The following is a 12,563-nucleotide window of genomic DNA, read 5'->3' on the forward strand; positions in this document are numbered from 1 at the left end:
TTCACTTGGAGCTGCAGCAATTTCTTTCGTAACAGCGGAGTATATCACATTATAGAAACATAAACCGCTCGGAGGCAGGGGAAAATAAAAATTACATCCCCTAAATCCTTAAACTTAAAGTGTCCGTAGAGACAAAGTGGGGGGCGGACGGGGGACGGTCGGGATCCCCTTTAGGCTGTCACAGACATCGGCAGGGTCCGTGTGCAAAAATACAAAAGAAATAATTAAAGTAATCGTAATAAGAATAACATTCATAACGGTAATAGTTTCTGCATACCTTATACACATCAGAACATGCAAGCGTCGATACGTATCATCATCATCATCATCCCAGGGCGTTGGAAGAATTAAAAATAACGATTAAAAAAAACAACAACAAGCAGAACCTCGCTGCATCATCTCACTGCGGAAGCCACTTCGCTCAAACGCATGCTTCATCCACTCGCCGGCTCCGTCGCCGCAGCGTTTATTTATTTATTTATCCCCCCCCTCCCCCCCAAAAAAAGCCTCTAAACCCCGGGGCGGTGTAAATGGCATGCGTCGTGCAAACCCGCTCGATTGTCCCGTCGACGTCACGCCGCCGTTCCGGCTCATGCTTCGTGGTGGCGGCTCCTTCTCGCTCGCCAGATTGATGTATCACGTACATATTATTGTTATTTTTTGGTTGCAGCTGCAATTGCGGGCTGGTAGAGGCGGGTGGGTAGGGGCGGTCGGGCGGGCGGGCACCGTGGCAATTTTGCAGCTGGTGGATAACTTGGCCGAGGTGGCGGACGGCTCGGAGAGCGGCGATTGCGTCGCGTTGAGCGCCGTGACCCCTGACCCTGCCCCTGCCCCGTCCACCCCACCGCCGCCTCCTCCTCTCCCCGCGTACTTCCCCGCCTGACCTCGCTTCAACCCGGAGCTTTCCGTCGCAATAAATAATTTCGGAGTAGATTCCGGCTTTCTTTCCGAAGAAACAAAACAAAAAACGGCGGCCCGTTGAATTTGTTAACAACGATCTTTCTTTTTTGGTTTTCTTCAAACGTGCGCCTTCCGTCTGCGAGCTCGCGCGAAAGCTGCACCGGGAGTGTACCACTCGGCGGACGCGACGTGGGTGCATCTCCTGGCAAAAGTGCACACAAATAAAAACGATAATGTCCACGCAACGTCGAAAGAGCGATGCTTTGTTGGCAAGTCATTACTTGATCACAGTTGTTGTTTTTCATTTTGCGCAAGTGCGATTCGCAGCAAGCAGTTGCATAATTTTGGCATCCGAGCGAGATACATGTTGCCGACAGGCGTCGGCGGTACGGGCGTCGCGAGCGGTCATCCCGGCACGCACGTGGGCGGCAGCCGGAGGAGACAGCGCCAACTCGTTCACCGCGGAGCGTCCCGTCTCGTCAGAAAGGGCCGAACCTTTCGGCGCCGCCGCCGCTTGGCTCGGACGCGAAGGGGTGGTGCGCGTGCGCCGCTAGACGACGGATTCCCGTATGTTCTTGCCCTCGAAGTCCTTGTTTTCTGGCTTGAGCCGCGCCGTGGCGACGCCGCCTTTGTCGCCTTCTTCTTTACGTTCCGCCTCCTTGTCATAGACGACGTCGTCCGGCGTCGCGGGAGACTCGCCGGGCAGCGGCGGAGATGCCAACGTCGCCGACGCGTCCGGCGACGCAGCTTCGGGATCGACGACCTCCGCTTCTGGCCGAGTCGCCGCCGCCGCCGCGGCTGCCGCGGCCGCCGTCTCCGGCTCCGGTACCTCCACCGTGGCGGCGTCTTTCGGCCCCGCGTCCGCCCCGTCGCCCGCTCCGGGCTTGACGTCGCCGTCGTGAATCTTCTTGAGCGACACGCGCATGCGGTGGCGCCGGTACGCGCGCTGGATGACGCGCGCCGCCAGCTCCTCCTGCCGGCGCCGCAGCGTCGTGGTGATGGGCTCGTAGGAGATCTTGGAGGGGTTCGCCGCCATGAAGCGGTCCTCCATCTGCTGCTTGAGCGCGTCCATGCCGGCGCCCTCGCCCAGCACGCGCTTGGTGAACGCGAAGAGGATGTCCAGGCAGTGGATGCGGTCGCCTATCACCATGGGCAGGTCCATGTTGTAGAGGCGGATCTTGTTGGGCTTGGCGACGCGCAGCGGGTCGTCCAGGGCGTCGGCAAAGTCCGACAGGCGCTCCCACTCCATGAACTGCGTGACGTCCGGGTCGAAGCGCTCCCACACCTCGTAGAACGTCTCGAAGTCGTCCTCGCTCAGCGGCTCGGTGCTCTCCTCCGTGGCCACGTTGAAGTTCTCGAGGATGATGGCGATGTACATGTTGACGACCACCAGGAAGGAGATGATGATGTAGCTGGTGAAGAAGGCGATGCCCACCGGCGAGTTGCCGCAGTCGCCCCTCACCGACGTGCCCGGGTGCTCCTGCTCGAGGTCGCAGTCGGGCGGGCTGTTGAGGATGGGGTTCAGGAGGCCGTCCCAGCCGGCCGACGTGGTGATCATGAAGAGGCAGATCATGCTGTTGCCGAACGTCTCGAAGTTGAACATGTCGTCGATGCCGCTCTCCCGCCGCACGTAGGCGAAGTTGGACATGGCGAAGATGGAGAAGATGAACATGACGAGGAAGAGCAGCAGGCCGATGTTGAAGAGCGCCGGCAGCGACATCATGAGCGCGAAGAGCAGCGTGCGGATGCCCTTGGCGCCGCGGATCAGGCGGAGCACTCGCCCGATTCGGGCGAGGCGGATCACGCGGAACAACGTGGGGGACACGAAGTACTTCTCGATGATGTCCGCCAGCAGGATGCCTGCGAGACACGCGCACACACGCACACACACGCACACACACGCGCACACACGCGCACACACGCGCACACATGCGCACACACGCGCTTACTGTGTTGCGTTTGTTGTCCTTCCCCCCCACGCCCGCACGGTGCGAAAGAAGTTCAACATGCGTACAGGCGTCATTCTCCAACGGCACGTTGCGTTTACAAGCGTTGTCGAACATCGCAACTTCGCAAATGTGCCGCGGTGGCTAGGAGATGTTAACTACCTCGCCTGGTATACAGGAGGCCGTGGGTTCGATCCCGACCCTGACGCCAGCTGTATATTTGGAGTTTGCGTGTCTCTCTATCATCATCACGGTGGCTAGGAGATGTTAACTACCTCGCCTGATATACAGGAGGCCGTGGGTTCGATCCCGAGCCTGACGCCTGCCGCTGTATATTTGGAGTTTGCGTGTCTCTCTCCCCGTGGTCGCGTGAATTTTTTTCCGGATCCTCCGGTTTTTCCCTCCACATTTGGTATTTGGCTACTGCTATAAATGTCCACGTGAAAAGCCACTTCGTTGAGCTGTCATTTGTGGCCAGGTGGCTTCTGAAAAAGAGTGATCTTGCTCAGTGGGTGCCTTACCTGGTAAAATAAAAAAAAATATTAATTGTTATACAATTACCGTCATGAAGGTGACCTCGTCTCTGTCTCTCTGACCTCTGGCTCCCTGACCTCGCCAGCCCAAGGAACCTGATGGCGCGACCTTTGCGTCAACTCACCCACGATGGACAGGATGACCACCACGAAGTCGAAAATGTTCCACCCGACGGTGAAGTAGTAGTGACGGAGCGAGAAGAGCTTGAGGAGGCACTCGCCGGTGAAGACGACGATGAAGATGAGGTTGACGTAGTAGAGAACTTCGCTCATCAACTGGCTCTGATCGTCGACCTCCACCATCATCGTCACCATGTTGAGGCAGATGAGGACCATGATGATGATGTCGAAGGCCTGCTTGGCCACCAGGTCGTACACCCAGCCCTGGACGATGTTCTGCGTGGCGGGAGCGGACGACGGGAGGAACGGAATTAGCGTCGCGGTCACAAGGGGTTCTAAAAATATACATTGAACCTATTTTTTTTAAATATGAAAACCTACGCTTAGGTGTTTTCGGTAAAGTCACGTAGGCAAAAAAATAATAAGAATAAAATAAAATAATAATGAATGAAAATAACTCAATTAAATCACGACGTTTCGGAGGCAACACAAGTCTCCGTCTTCAGGTGGGACAGTCACAGCTAAATTTACTGTTTCATTTAATTGAGTTATTTTAATTTATTATTATTTTATTATTATTATTATTATTTTACCCACGTGACTTTACCGAAAAAACCAAAGAGTATGAATCCTTGCAGTCATGAAAGCTTCAAATCTAGATTCATGAAAACCTACTTGGATTTATTTTACCAGGTAAGGCCCACTGAGCCTATATAGGTCGGTGAGAGAGACTGTGTCAAGGAGTCTGCGATCCAAAGATAATAATAATAATCTTACATACAAGAGGTGAACCATCACATGATGTGCAAGGCATGATGGGAGAACTGATCTGACGGTCATGACTCTGCCTATTTTGCTTAATACAATCCACATTTTGCACTGCTACTATTGTTTGTCTTCAGACTGCTCAGTTCTGTTTGAGTTTATTTAGAATTACCCTGTGAGCCAATAAGCTCTTGAATCAACAAAAAACAACACCGCCGCTTCTCCGACATTAGCTACAAGTCACAGTAAAATACATCAATAATAGACAATAGCAGATAAGTGAAATCAAAAATAGAAATCGCAATGTAAAAAAACAAATTTCAGCAGCATAAAAATTCAGTTAAATATAGATTCTTATCAATTAGCACGCTTTAGCTAAAAAAAATACTAATTTTAATCTGCCATATTAATTGAAATGCCTAAAACACGATGGCATTATATATTTTTTGGCGTCTGACATATATCCTTGTGTGCTTGCATTTCATAACAAGTCACCTCTGATAAGCACGGATGGCAACGTATGGCTTGGAAATTCATAACAGCCAAATACTCGTAAACGGGCGTTGATTATAAATATGAAAGGAAAAACCGGAGGACGCGGAGAAAAATCTACGTGACCACAGGGAGAGAGAGAGACACGCAAACTTTAAATATACAGCAGCAGTCGTCAGGGTCGGGATCGAACCCACAACCTCCTGTATACCAGGCGAGATAGTCAACATCTTCTAGCCACTGCAGCGCCCCGTTCACAATGCGTCTCATCGTGAAGAGCGAACGGAGGGGCCGCATCGTCGATGTCATTATCTATCAGCGTCAGCCATGATCTATACACCACTGGATGTGAAGGCTTCCTCAAGATCTCACGAAGCAACGACCCATCTAGCGCCTTCCACAAGAGCAGATTTCACCGCACCACCTGTTTGGTGGGCGTCCTGAGCAACGCAGGCAATGACGATGCTGATGATCCGAATGATGACGGTGACACTGATGCTGACAATGACGACGAAGACGATAATTACTACGACTGTTATGACAGTGATGAGACAATGACGATTGTGACTGATCCTGATGATGATGATTGTGACGATATCAGTGACGATGACGATGATGACGATGACGACAACAACGACGGCGGCAGTCATTTCAGCGATGGGCAATAACGATGAGGACGATGACAATGTTCCTGACGACGACGACGAAGACATCGATGGCGATGACAGCGACGACGCTTCATGAAGGCCGGGAAACCCGGTGACGACGACGGTAATGATGACGGTGAGATTGACGGTGTAAACGTCGCGAGCGAAGCGTCTCACCGACGGCCGCGGTATCGGCTTCACCGGCTTCTTGGAGCCGAGCTTCTTCATGGCGCTGTGGAACTTCTTCTGCTCCTCCGTCATGAAGATATCCTCACCACCAAAGTACGCGGGAGACAACGCCACGCTGGTTACAACCGGGAACTCGAGAGCTCGCGCTCGCGCGGAGAACTTCGGCGTTCGCATTCACCAAAGAGTTTGCCGCCCGTCGCGGACGTTTGCCGCACCCGGTTGGTGCCGCGGGCGCGATCGCCGACGGCACCGTCGCCTCGCAGCAGCGTCATCACACACGGCACGAGCAACCACAAGCATCATCTTAACCATGGCGTTATCTAGCATGGCATCGTCTCACACAGCGTCATTACACGCAGCAACATCAATCATAGCATCATCACACGCAGCATCATCGCAGGCAGCATCATCGACTACAACATTATCTAGCATCACATCATCACACACAGCGTCATCACCGACAGTATCGTCAACCACAGAATTACCACACACAGTGGCCTGTCCTGATCAACTCTGTGGATGTATTGATAATAATGGACGATGCGCTGTCTGCTTCACAGCGAAAGTTACGGGTCCCTTGATGTTGTTTGATGAAGGGTAGGCCACGTGTGCTGGCCTACCATGTATCACTGGGGAGACAAAGGCGGCCGGGACGTGGTTCTGGCCCACGCCACCCATTTGCTGGCCTTCATAGGTGCTACTCGGTCACTCCACTTGCCCCAACAGTATGTTAAGGCTACACGGGGGACCTTTGTCTCTGTGTGTATTAAACAGGGTCCTGTTCGGCATGTTTGGCTAATCCCTTTTGGAGTCAGTTGACAAGATCTTATTGTTGGCTTAGTCCGGTAACATGGCCTGGGCGCTGGCCTTGTGTCAGCTGACAAATTCCGTCACCATTGGCTTTGTCAGCTGACAAATTCCCTGACCGTTGGTTTTGTTAGGTAACAAATTCCATCACCGTTGGCTTTATCAGGTGACAAATTCCCTCACCGTTGCCTTTGTCAGGTGACAAATTCCCCTCGCCGTCCGCTTCATCGGGTCCAAAATGACCTCGACCTCGGCTTGCGAGCGCCCAGAGAAAGCCCCGCGCGTGCGAAGCGACAACACCGCGCGCACAGGCCCGGGCCTACTTGCCGCACTGCCTGATCCCTCCCAGGGGCCGTCACGCCACGCGCGCCCCTCCCGCGAGCGCCGACTTCAACTTATCTTTTTCTTCTGCTGGTTGAAATTGTCGATGATGACGCCGATGAAGAGGTTGAGCGTGAAGAAGGAGCCAAAGATGATGAAGATGACGAAGTACAGGTACATGTAGATGTTCGTCTCATAGATGGGCTGCTCGGTAACCTGCAGGACGAGGCGCGGTGGGGGGGAGGGGGGGGGTCACACACTCATCGTTGGCCCCCCGAGGCTTTGCGGTTCGAACCCGGCAGGTCGCCCGCCCCCCTCACGACCGGTTATTGGCTGCGATGTGCCGACAAGAGGAGGGCCCCCGTTGCTTTTGCCGGCCGTCACGCTCCGAATTTGGCAAGAAACAATAAAAAAAATGGAAACAATCGGCTTTGACCTGTTCTGGGCAATGAAATATTTATCGGAGTATGTTTTTGCCAAAAGCATGTGCGGCGAATGCGGACTTGATGCCCTGCAATCGGCATCCGTTTGGTGTTTCGAACATCTTCACACCTCGTGTTTTAATTGCCAGAAAGGGTCACAAAGCCTTTTGTTGTTTTACATCGAATTACTCAGTTGGGATGGCGCACACGGCACTCATCGCCCACTACCCGTGGGCTGACGGCTAGTCACCCACCACCCAGTGCCACACAGGGACAGCTGCCACTGGGGGGCTGCCCTTTGAAACGTGTGGAGACAGAGACGTGCCGCACGTCGCTCGTGCAAAGCCTTACGAGACGCCACGGAAATAATAACAAAATCATTCTCATCGTCATGGTAAAAAGAAATTACACCGGTAAAATGTTTGAGGTGACATCACCTCATCACTAGCTCATGGTAAAATACCTCATCGCTGGCTTTATCAGAGGGCAAGTGACCTGAATTACGAAGTCACGTGACAAATTACGTCACCACTGGCATTTTCCAGGTATCAATCAAACTCACCAGTGGCTTTTTAGGGGACAATTTACCTCACCGCTGGCTTCGTCGGGCAGTAACAAACCTAATCTTTAGCTTTGCAAGATGGCAAGGGGGCCTAATCATGAGCTCTGTCAGGTGACACATCGCCTCCTGACTGGCTTTGTCCGATGCCAAGTGAACTCGGTGACCTCGTCGTCATCGTCAAAGTGACACATTTACCACTTCGTCAGGTGACAAACGACGCAGGCGAGGCGTCGCGACACCTCGCGAACCGCGAATAAATTGCGCTTGAGGGTCTCTTGAAATATAATTTTTTTTAAAAAGTATTAAACGATAACAGCAAGAAACCTTAAGACGCCAACGCGAACTTGAAACGGAGCGGGTTATAATTAAAGCGGTGTCGCGTTTATTTATTTATTTACCTATCCCTTATATTTAGCCGGGGGGGCGTTGGCGCGAAAGATGCCGCGTCTCTGCTGGCGTGCGATCCGGGGGGGCCGGGGGGGGGGGGGGCGGGGGGGGCCGGGGGGGGGGGGCGGGGGGGGGCCGGGGGGGGAGGGGGGGGGCGGAGGGCGACCTCTCATTCGACCCAGCAGGGGCCGCGTCAGGTCACAGGGACCCCGTCGTCGCGACACGGGGTGGGGGGGGGGGAACGATCGGAGGAGGCACGGGGGGCCCTCCCGTGACGCCGAAGCCCGCCCGCCGCTCGACCCTCCGTGGCGCCCGTTCCGAGATGCCGGGAACCAATCAGGGATCGGCGCTCCCGCGCGACACGACTGGACGACGCGGGGGGGGGGGTCCAACTGCACTGGACGTCTGTGACAAAAGAGCTTTGGAGCTCATCGGATTCCTCCGGCATGAATAAATAAGTGTTCTAATGTTCTAAAGGTTCTAAAGGTTCCCAACACCGGGGAAGCCCCAACCGCAGCTGCTCAGCAATGGCTTCGACCTGCCGAGACGACAGTGGCGGCTCCTCCGTCAAGCCGCAACAGAACGGCGACCGCACAGATGACTCCCCCCCCCCCCCCCAACGCATTTGCGACCTCAGAAGGAAAAATCTAAAGTGGATGATAGGTGACGTTTTAAGCCATGGCCGTTCTTCGTTGCACACGAATGGCGAGCGCAGAGGGATATTGACGAGCCCGCGCCGCGTTATCCAACATGTGTTGCCGAATGCATTCATGCAGAAGCGCACAAGACAAAAAGACAAAGATCCCCCGTGAAGCCTTAACAGGCTATTGGGGCAAGTGCTGTTAGCGAGCAGCACCTATGAAGGCTGGAACAGCGCACAAGGGGGTGGGTGGCCAACACCATGCCCAGCCGCCGTTGTCTCTCCGGTGGCGATGTTTACTAAACACTGCACTGGGTACTCATTTAAGGCTGAGTCGACCTAGGGGAGGCCCAGGACCGGTTCAGATAATCGTCACCACTGGTGTTGGCCGTGAGCGGGAATCGAACTCGGGTCCGCCGGGGTTCATAGCGCGGCGCGCAGACCGCTACACCACCGCTCACACACAGACACACGCACGCACCGCAGAAGCCTACACGCGGACACGACGGGCACGTGAACATCGCCGCCACTCATCAAACTCCCTAGCGCCCGGCGCCTCGTGTGTGTACAGTACGACGACGGGGATGGCGGTGGTAAGCGACGGCTCGGCAACCCGCCTCAGAAAGCGCGCGCCGCGTTTCCCCCCGGAGGAGGGAAAGCTGCATCTCATCGATCGCTCAGGTTACCCCGAGGGGAAAAATCAAATCGCTTCGCTCGGGTCAGATGACAACGCCATTACAGGGTGGGGGCGTGAGGGGGCGGGGGGAGGGCTCAATTAACTTACTCCGCGGGAGTCGACGGCCGCGTACATGATGTCCATCCAGCCCTTGAACGTCGCCTACCGTGAAAGGGGCAAAGGCGAGAGGTTTAGTTGGGTTGGGGTGGCGGTGGGGAGGGGGCGTAGGGATGGGGGAGGCAGGGGCGGCACTTTTTATTCAGCATCCCTTGCCGAAAGGGATGTCCCCCAACGGCGCGATGGTTGACGCACGCCAGGCTTGCAATCAAGACAATGAACACAACCGCCGCCACCTTCTCCCCCGTCGCTACACCAAGGAGCGGCAGCCCCCCCGCCATCGTCGTTGTCATCTTGCTGCTGCTGCAAATTCGCAACAACAGCGGCGTTCACTCCGCACCGACTTTTCAGAGACACTCGAAAGGCCCCAACTCTATCACCTCGGAGCGACGCCTCAGTCACGGTCGTTCACGTCCGTGAATTATTGCGAGCGTTCACAATGAGCATTTTCAAAAATCATCATTATCGCGATCCACGGGCAGACAGCCTGTAGGTGTCCACTGCAACATCTCGCCATTTGTTTCCACTTTCCTCCGTCTCTGTGGCAATGTGCTCAGCCGGTGCCACATCTTTCCGGCACTAATCTCTTACGATGTCGTCGCCACGCCATTCTTCGTCTTCCTCTCATTCCGGTTCCTTCCATTTCCCCCCGAACAACGCACTTTTGATTTCCCCGTTGTTGTCCGTCCTACACGTGTCTCCAAACGGTGCCGGTTTCCCTCGTTATCATTACATTAATTTTAAACGGTAACATTTGTTGTTATTCACAAGAAGCCAGTGAGGAACACTCACGACTTGGAGGAGGGCCAGGTAGCCGAAGCCAACGTTGTCGTAGTTGACCTTGACGTTGAGCCAGCGCGCCTCCTGAGTGCTCTGTTTGAGCACCATGCAATCGGAATAGTTGTTGACCACCTCGGGCAGGAAGCGGCTGCCGTCCGTCGTGTTCATGCAGTAATAGTACTTCCCCGCAAACAGGTTGACGCCCATGATGCTGAAGATGAGCCAGAAGATGAGGCACACGAGCAGCACGTTCATGATGGACGGGATGGCTCCCACCAGCGCGTTCACCACCACCTGGAGGACACGAACACCGGAGGAGGGAGGGAGGCGGGGGGAGGAGAGGGATTGAGGGAGGGAGGGAGGATGGGGGAGAAGGAGGGGAAAAAGGGAGGGAGGTGAGAAAGGGAGGGAGGGAGGATGGGGGAGAAGAAGGTGAGAAAGGGAGGGGTAAAAAGAGAACAAAACAATATTTACAAAAGTTGTGTCACGTAGCACCAGAGACACGTCAATTAGACATTAATAGACAGACAGGCAGACTGGTCTCTGATGGGATCCCCAGATAATGGACAGATATGAAATCAAGACGCCAAATCAGAAAGGCGTCTGGGAGTAATTACAGGGCAAAATGAGTTGTTGTTTGTATTTACGCGCCACAGCCGACGCGGCATCGCTAAACAAATTGTGTGACATTTCCCAGGGATTCTAACGATCACCTCCATGCAGGGCCATCCATGGGGGGGTCAGGACAAACCCCACCGCGTGGACGCCTTCAAACTAAACCGGAAGTATTACATCCGACACCGTGACGCAGAAGCGCGGGGGGGGGGGCTCACCCCCAAAGCGCGGGGGGCCCGGGGCAGTCGCATTGATTCTCCGTACACCCTAGATACACACTAGGGACGGCCCTGCCTCCACCGCTCGGTGGCGTGGGCATGGCGCGGCTACTACCCCCCAAAGCCCCCCCCCCACCTCCAATCTCAGCCTCTCAAGTCGACGGAGAAATTTAAAATGAAATTGGGTCAACGCCTGCGAGCGTTTCATCGCGGCGGGTCGGCCGCGAGGAATTATTTTTGGCGAGCGCCGTTGAATAAGTGAACGTTCGCACGGCAGCGCGCGAAGCGGCGGCGCGGAGACGGTGAAGCGGCACGAATGCCACGGTCTCCGTGACCCCCGCGTGACCCCCACGACCCCAACGGCCACCGTGACCCCCACGACCGCCGCGACCCCCACGACCGCCACGACCCCCACGACCGCCACGACCCCAACAACCTTCACGACCACCACCACTCTGTCCTACAGACACGTTTTTTGGGGGGGGGAGGGGAGGTGAATTCTCTTCTTGTCTATGGTCCTTAAATGATGTGCAACACCTTTTGAATGTCGCCTTCCTCCAATGTGTTTGCTACTCAGGCGTCTGCAGCGTTTACGATCCGTTCCCCGTTGTAACTTCCTTTTTTTTTACGACCGAGGTCCTCCTCGGGTCATTCACGTAAAGCAGCTCATGGCTGAATGTTTCTTACCGGCGTCAACAAACACGCGAACAAATCAAGTCAACGAACGACACTGCGTCGCACGCGAGTAGATACGAGGCCTTGTTCGGACTTTGTTTGAAGGACATGACAATGACCGTGGTGAGGAAGATCTGATGGGAATTTTGGAAGGAGGATCTCAGAAGAAGGACTTGGTCAGATAGCAGATCAGAAGGACACCTTGGTTCGGAGCAAATCAGAAGGAGGACGTTTGATGGAGGACATCAGAAGGAAGACATCAGAAGGAGGACAATGGAAGGAGGACAACGGAAGGAGGACAATGGAAGGAGGACAACAGAAGGAGGACAACGGAAAGAGAACAACGGAAGGAGGACAATGAAAGGAGGACAACGGAAGGACAACGGAAGGAGAACAACGGAAGGAGGACAATGGAAGGAGGACAATTTAACACATCGGCTTTCGCGACTCAAATTTTTAAATGCTGTTGATTCTCTCTTCAGCACACCGGTGGGCTAAAGAAGTCAATTAATTTGTCCTTTGAAAAACGTGACACATTTTTTTACTGTTTGGCCGTGTCGGGTGGTGGAGGGTTACGACACATTTATAAATAACGCGATCTGACCCAAAAACCTTTATTATGGAAGGAGGACAATGGAAGGAGGACAATGGAAGGAGGACAATGGAACGAAGACAACGGAAGGAAGACATCGGAAGGAAAGACAAAGGAAGGAAGACATCAGAAGGAGGACAATGGAAGAAGACCCTCTGA

At 54.3% G+C, this 12,563-nt stretch overlaps 1 protein-coding gene across 1 annotated transcript in view; it reads right to left on the reverse strand.

Moving 5' to 3' along the window:
• Positions 1-855: 855 nt before the first annotated feature.
• Positions 856-12,563, reverse strand: part of LOC144724793 (sodium channel protein type 2 subunit alpha-like) — a 48,249-nt gene continuing 36,541 nt past the window's right edge. Inside the window, exons 19-24 of the mRNA XM_078604181.1 lie at positions 10,317-10,598; positions 9,516-9,569; positions 6,799-6,936; positions 5,581-5,685; positions 3,505-3,775; positions 856-2,760 (exon numbers count right to left, since the gene is read on the reverse strand). Coding sequence (XP_078460307.1) covers positions 1,451-2,760; positions 3,505-3,775; positions 5,581-5,685; positions 6,799-6,936; positions 9,516-9,569; positions 10,317-10,598 — 2,160 coding nt within the window. The 3' untranslated portion in view covers positions 856-1,450. The remainder of the gene's footprint in view (positions 2,761-3,504; positions 3,776-5,580; positions 5,686-6,798; positions 6,937-9,515; positions 9,570-10,316; positions 10,599-12,563) is intronic.

This window comes from Lampetra planeri, chromosome 21 (genome assembly GCF_965212315.1).
Source record: "Lampetra planeri chromosome 21, kcLamPlan1.2.h2, whole genome shotgun sequence".
NCBI lineage: Eukaryota > Metazoa > Chordata > Hyperoartia > Petromyzontiformes > Petromyzontidae > Lampetra > Lampetra planeri.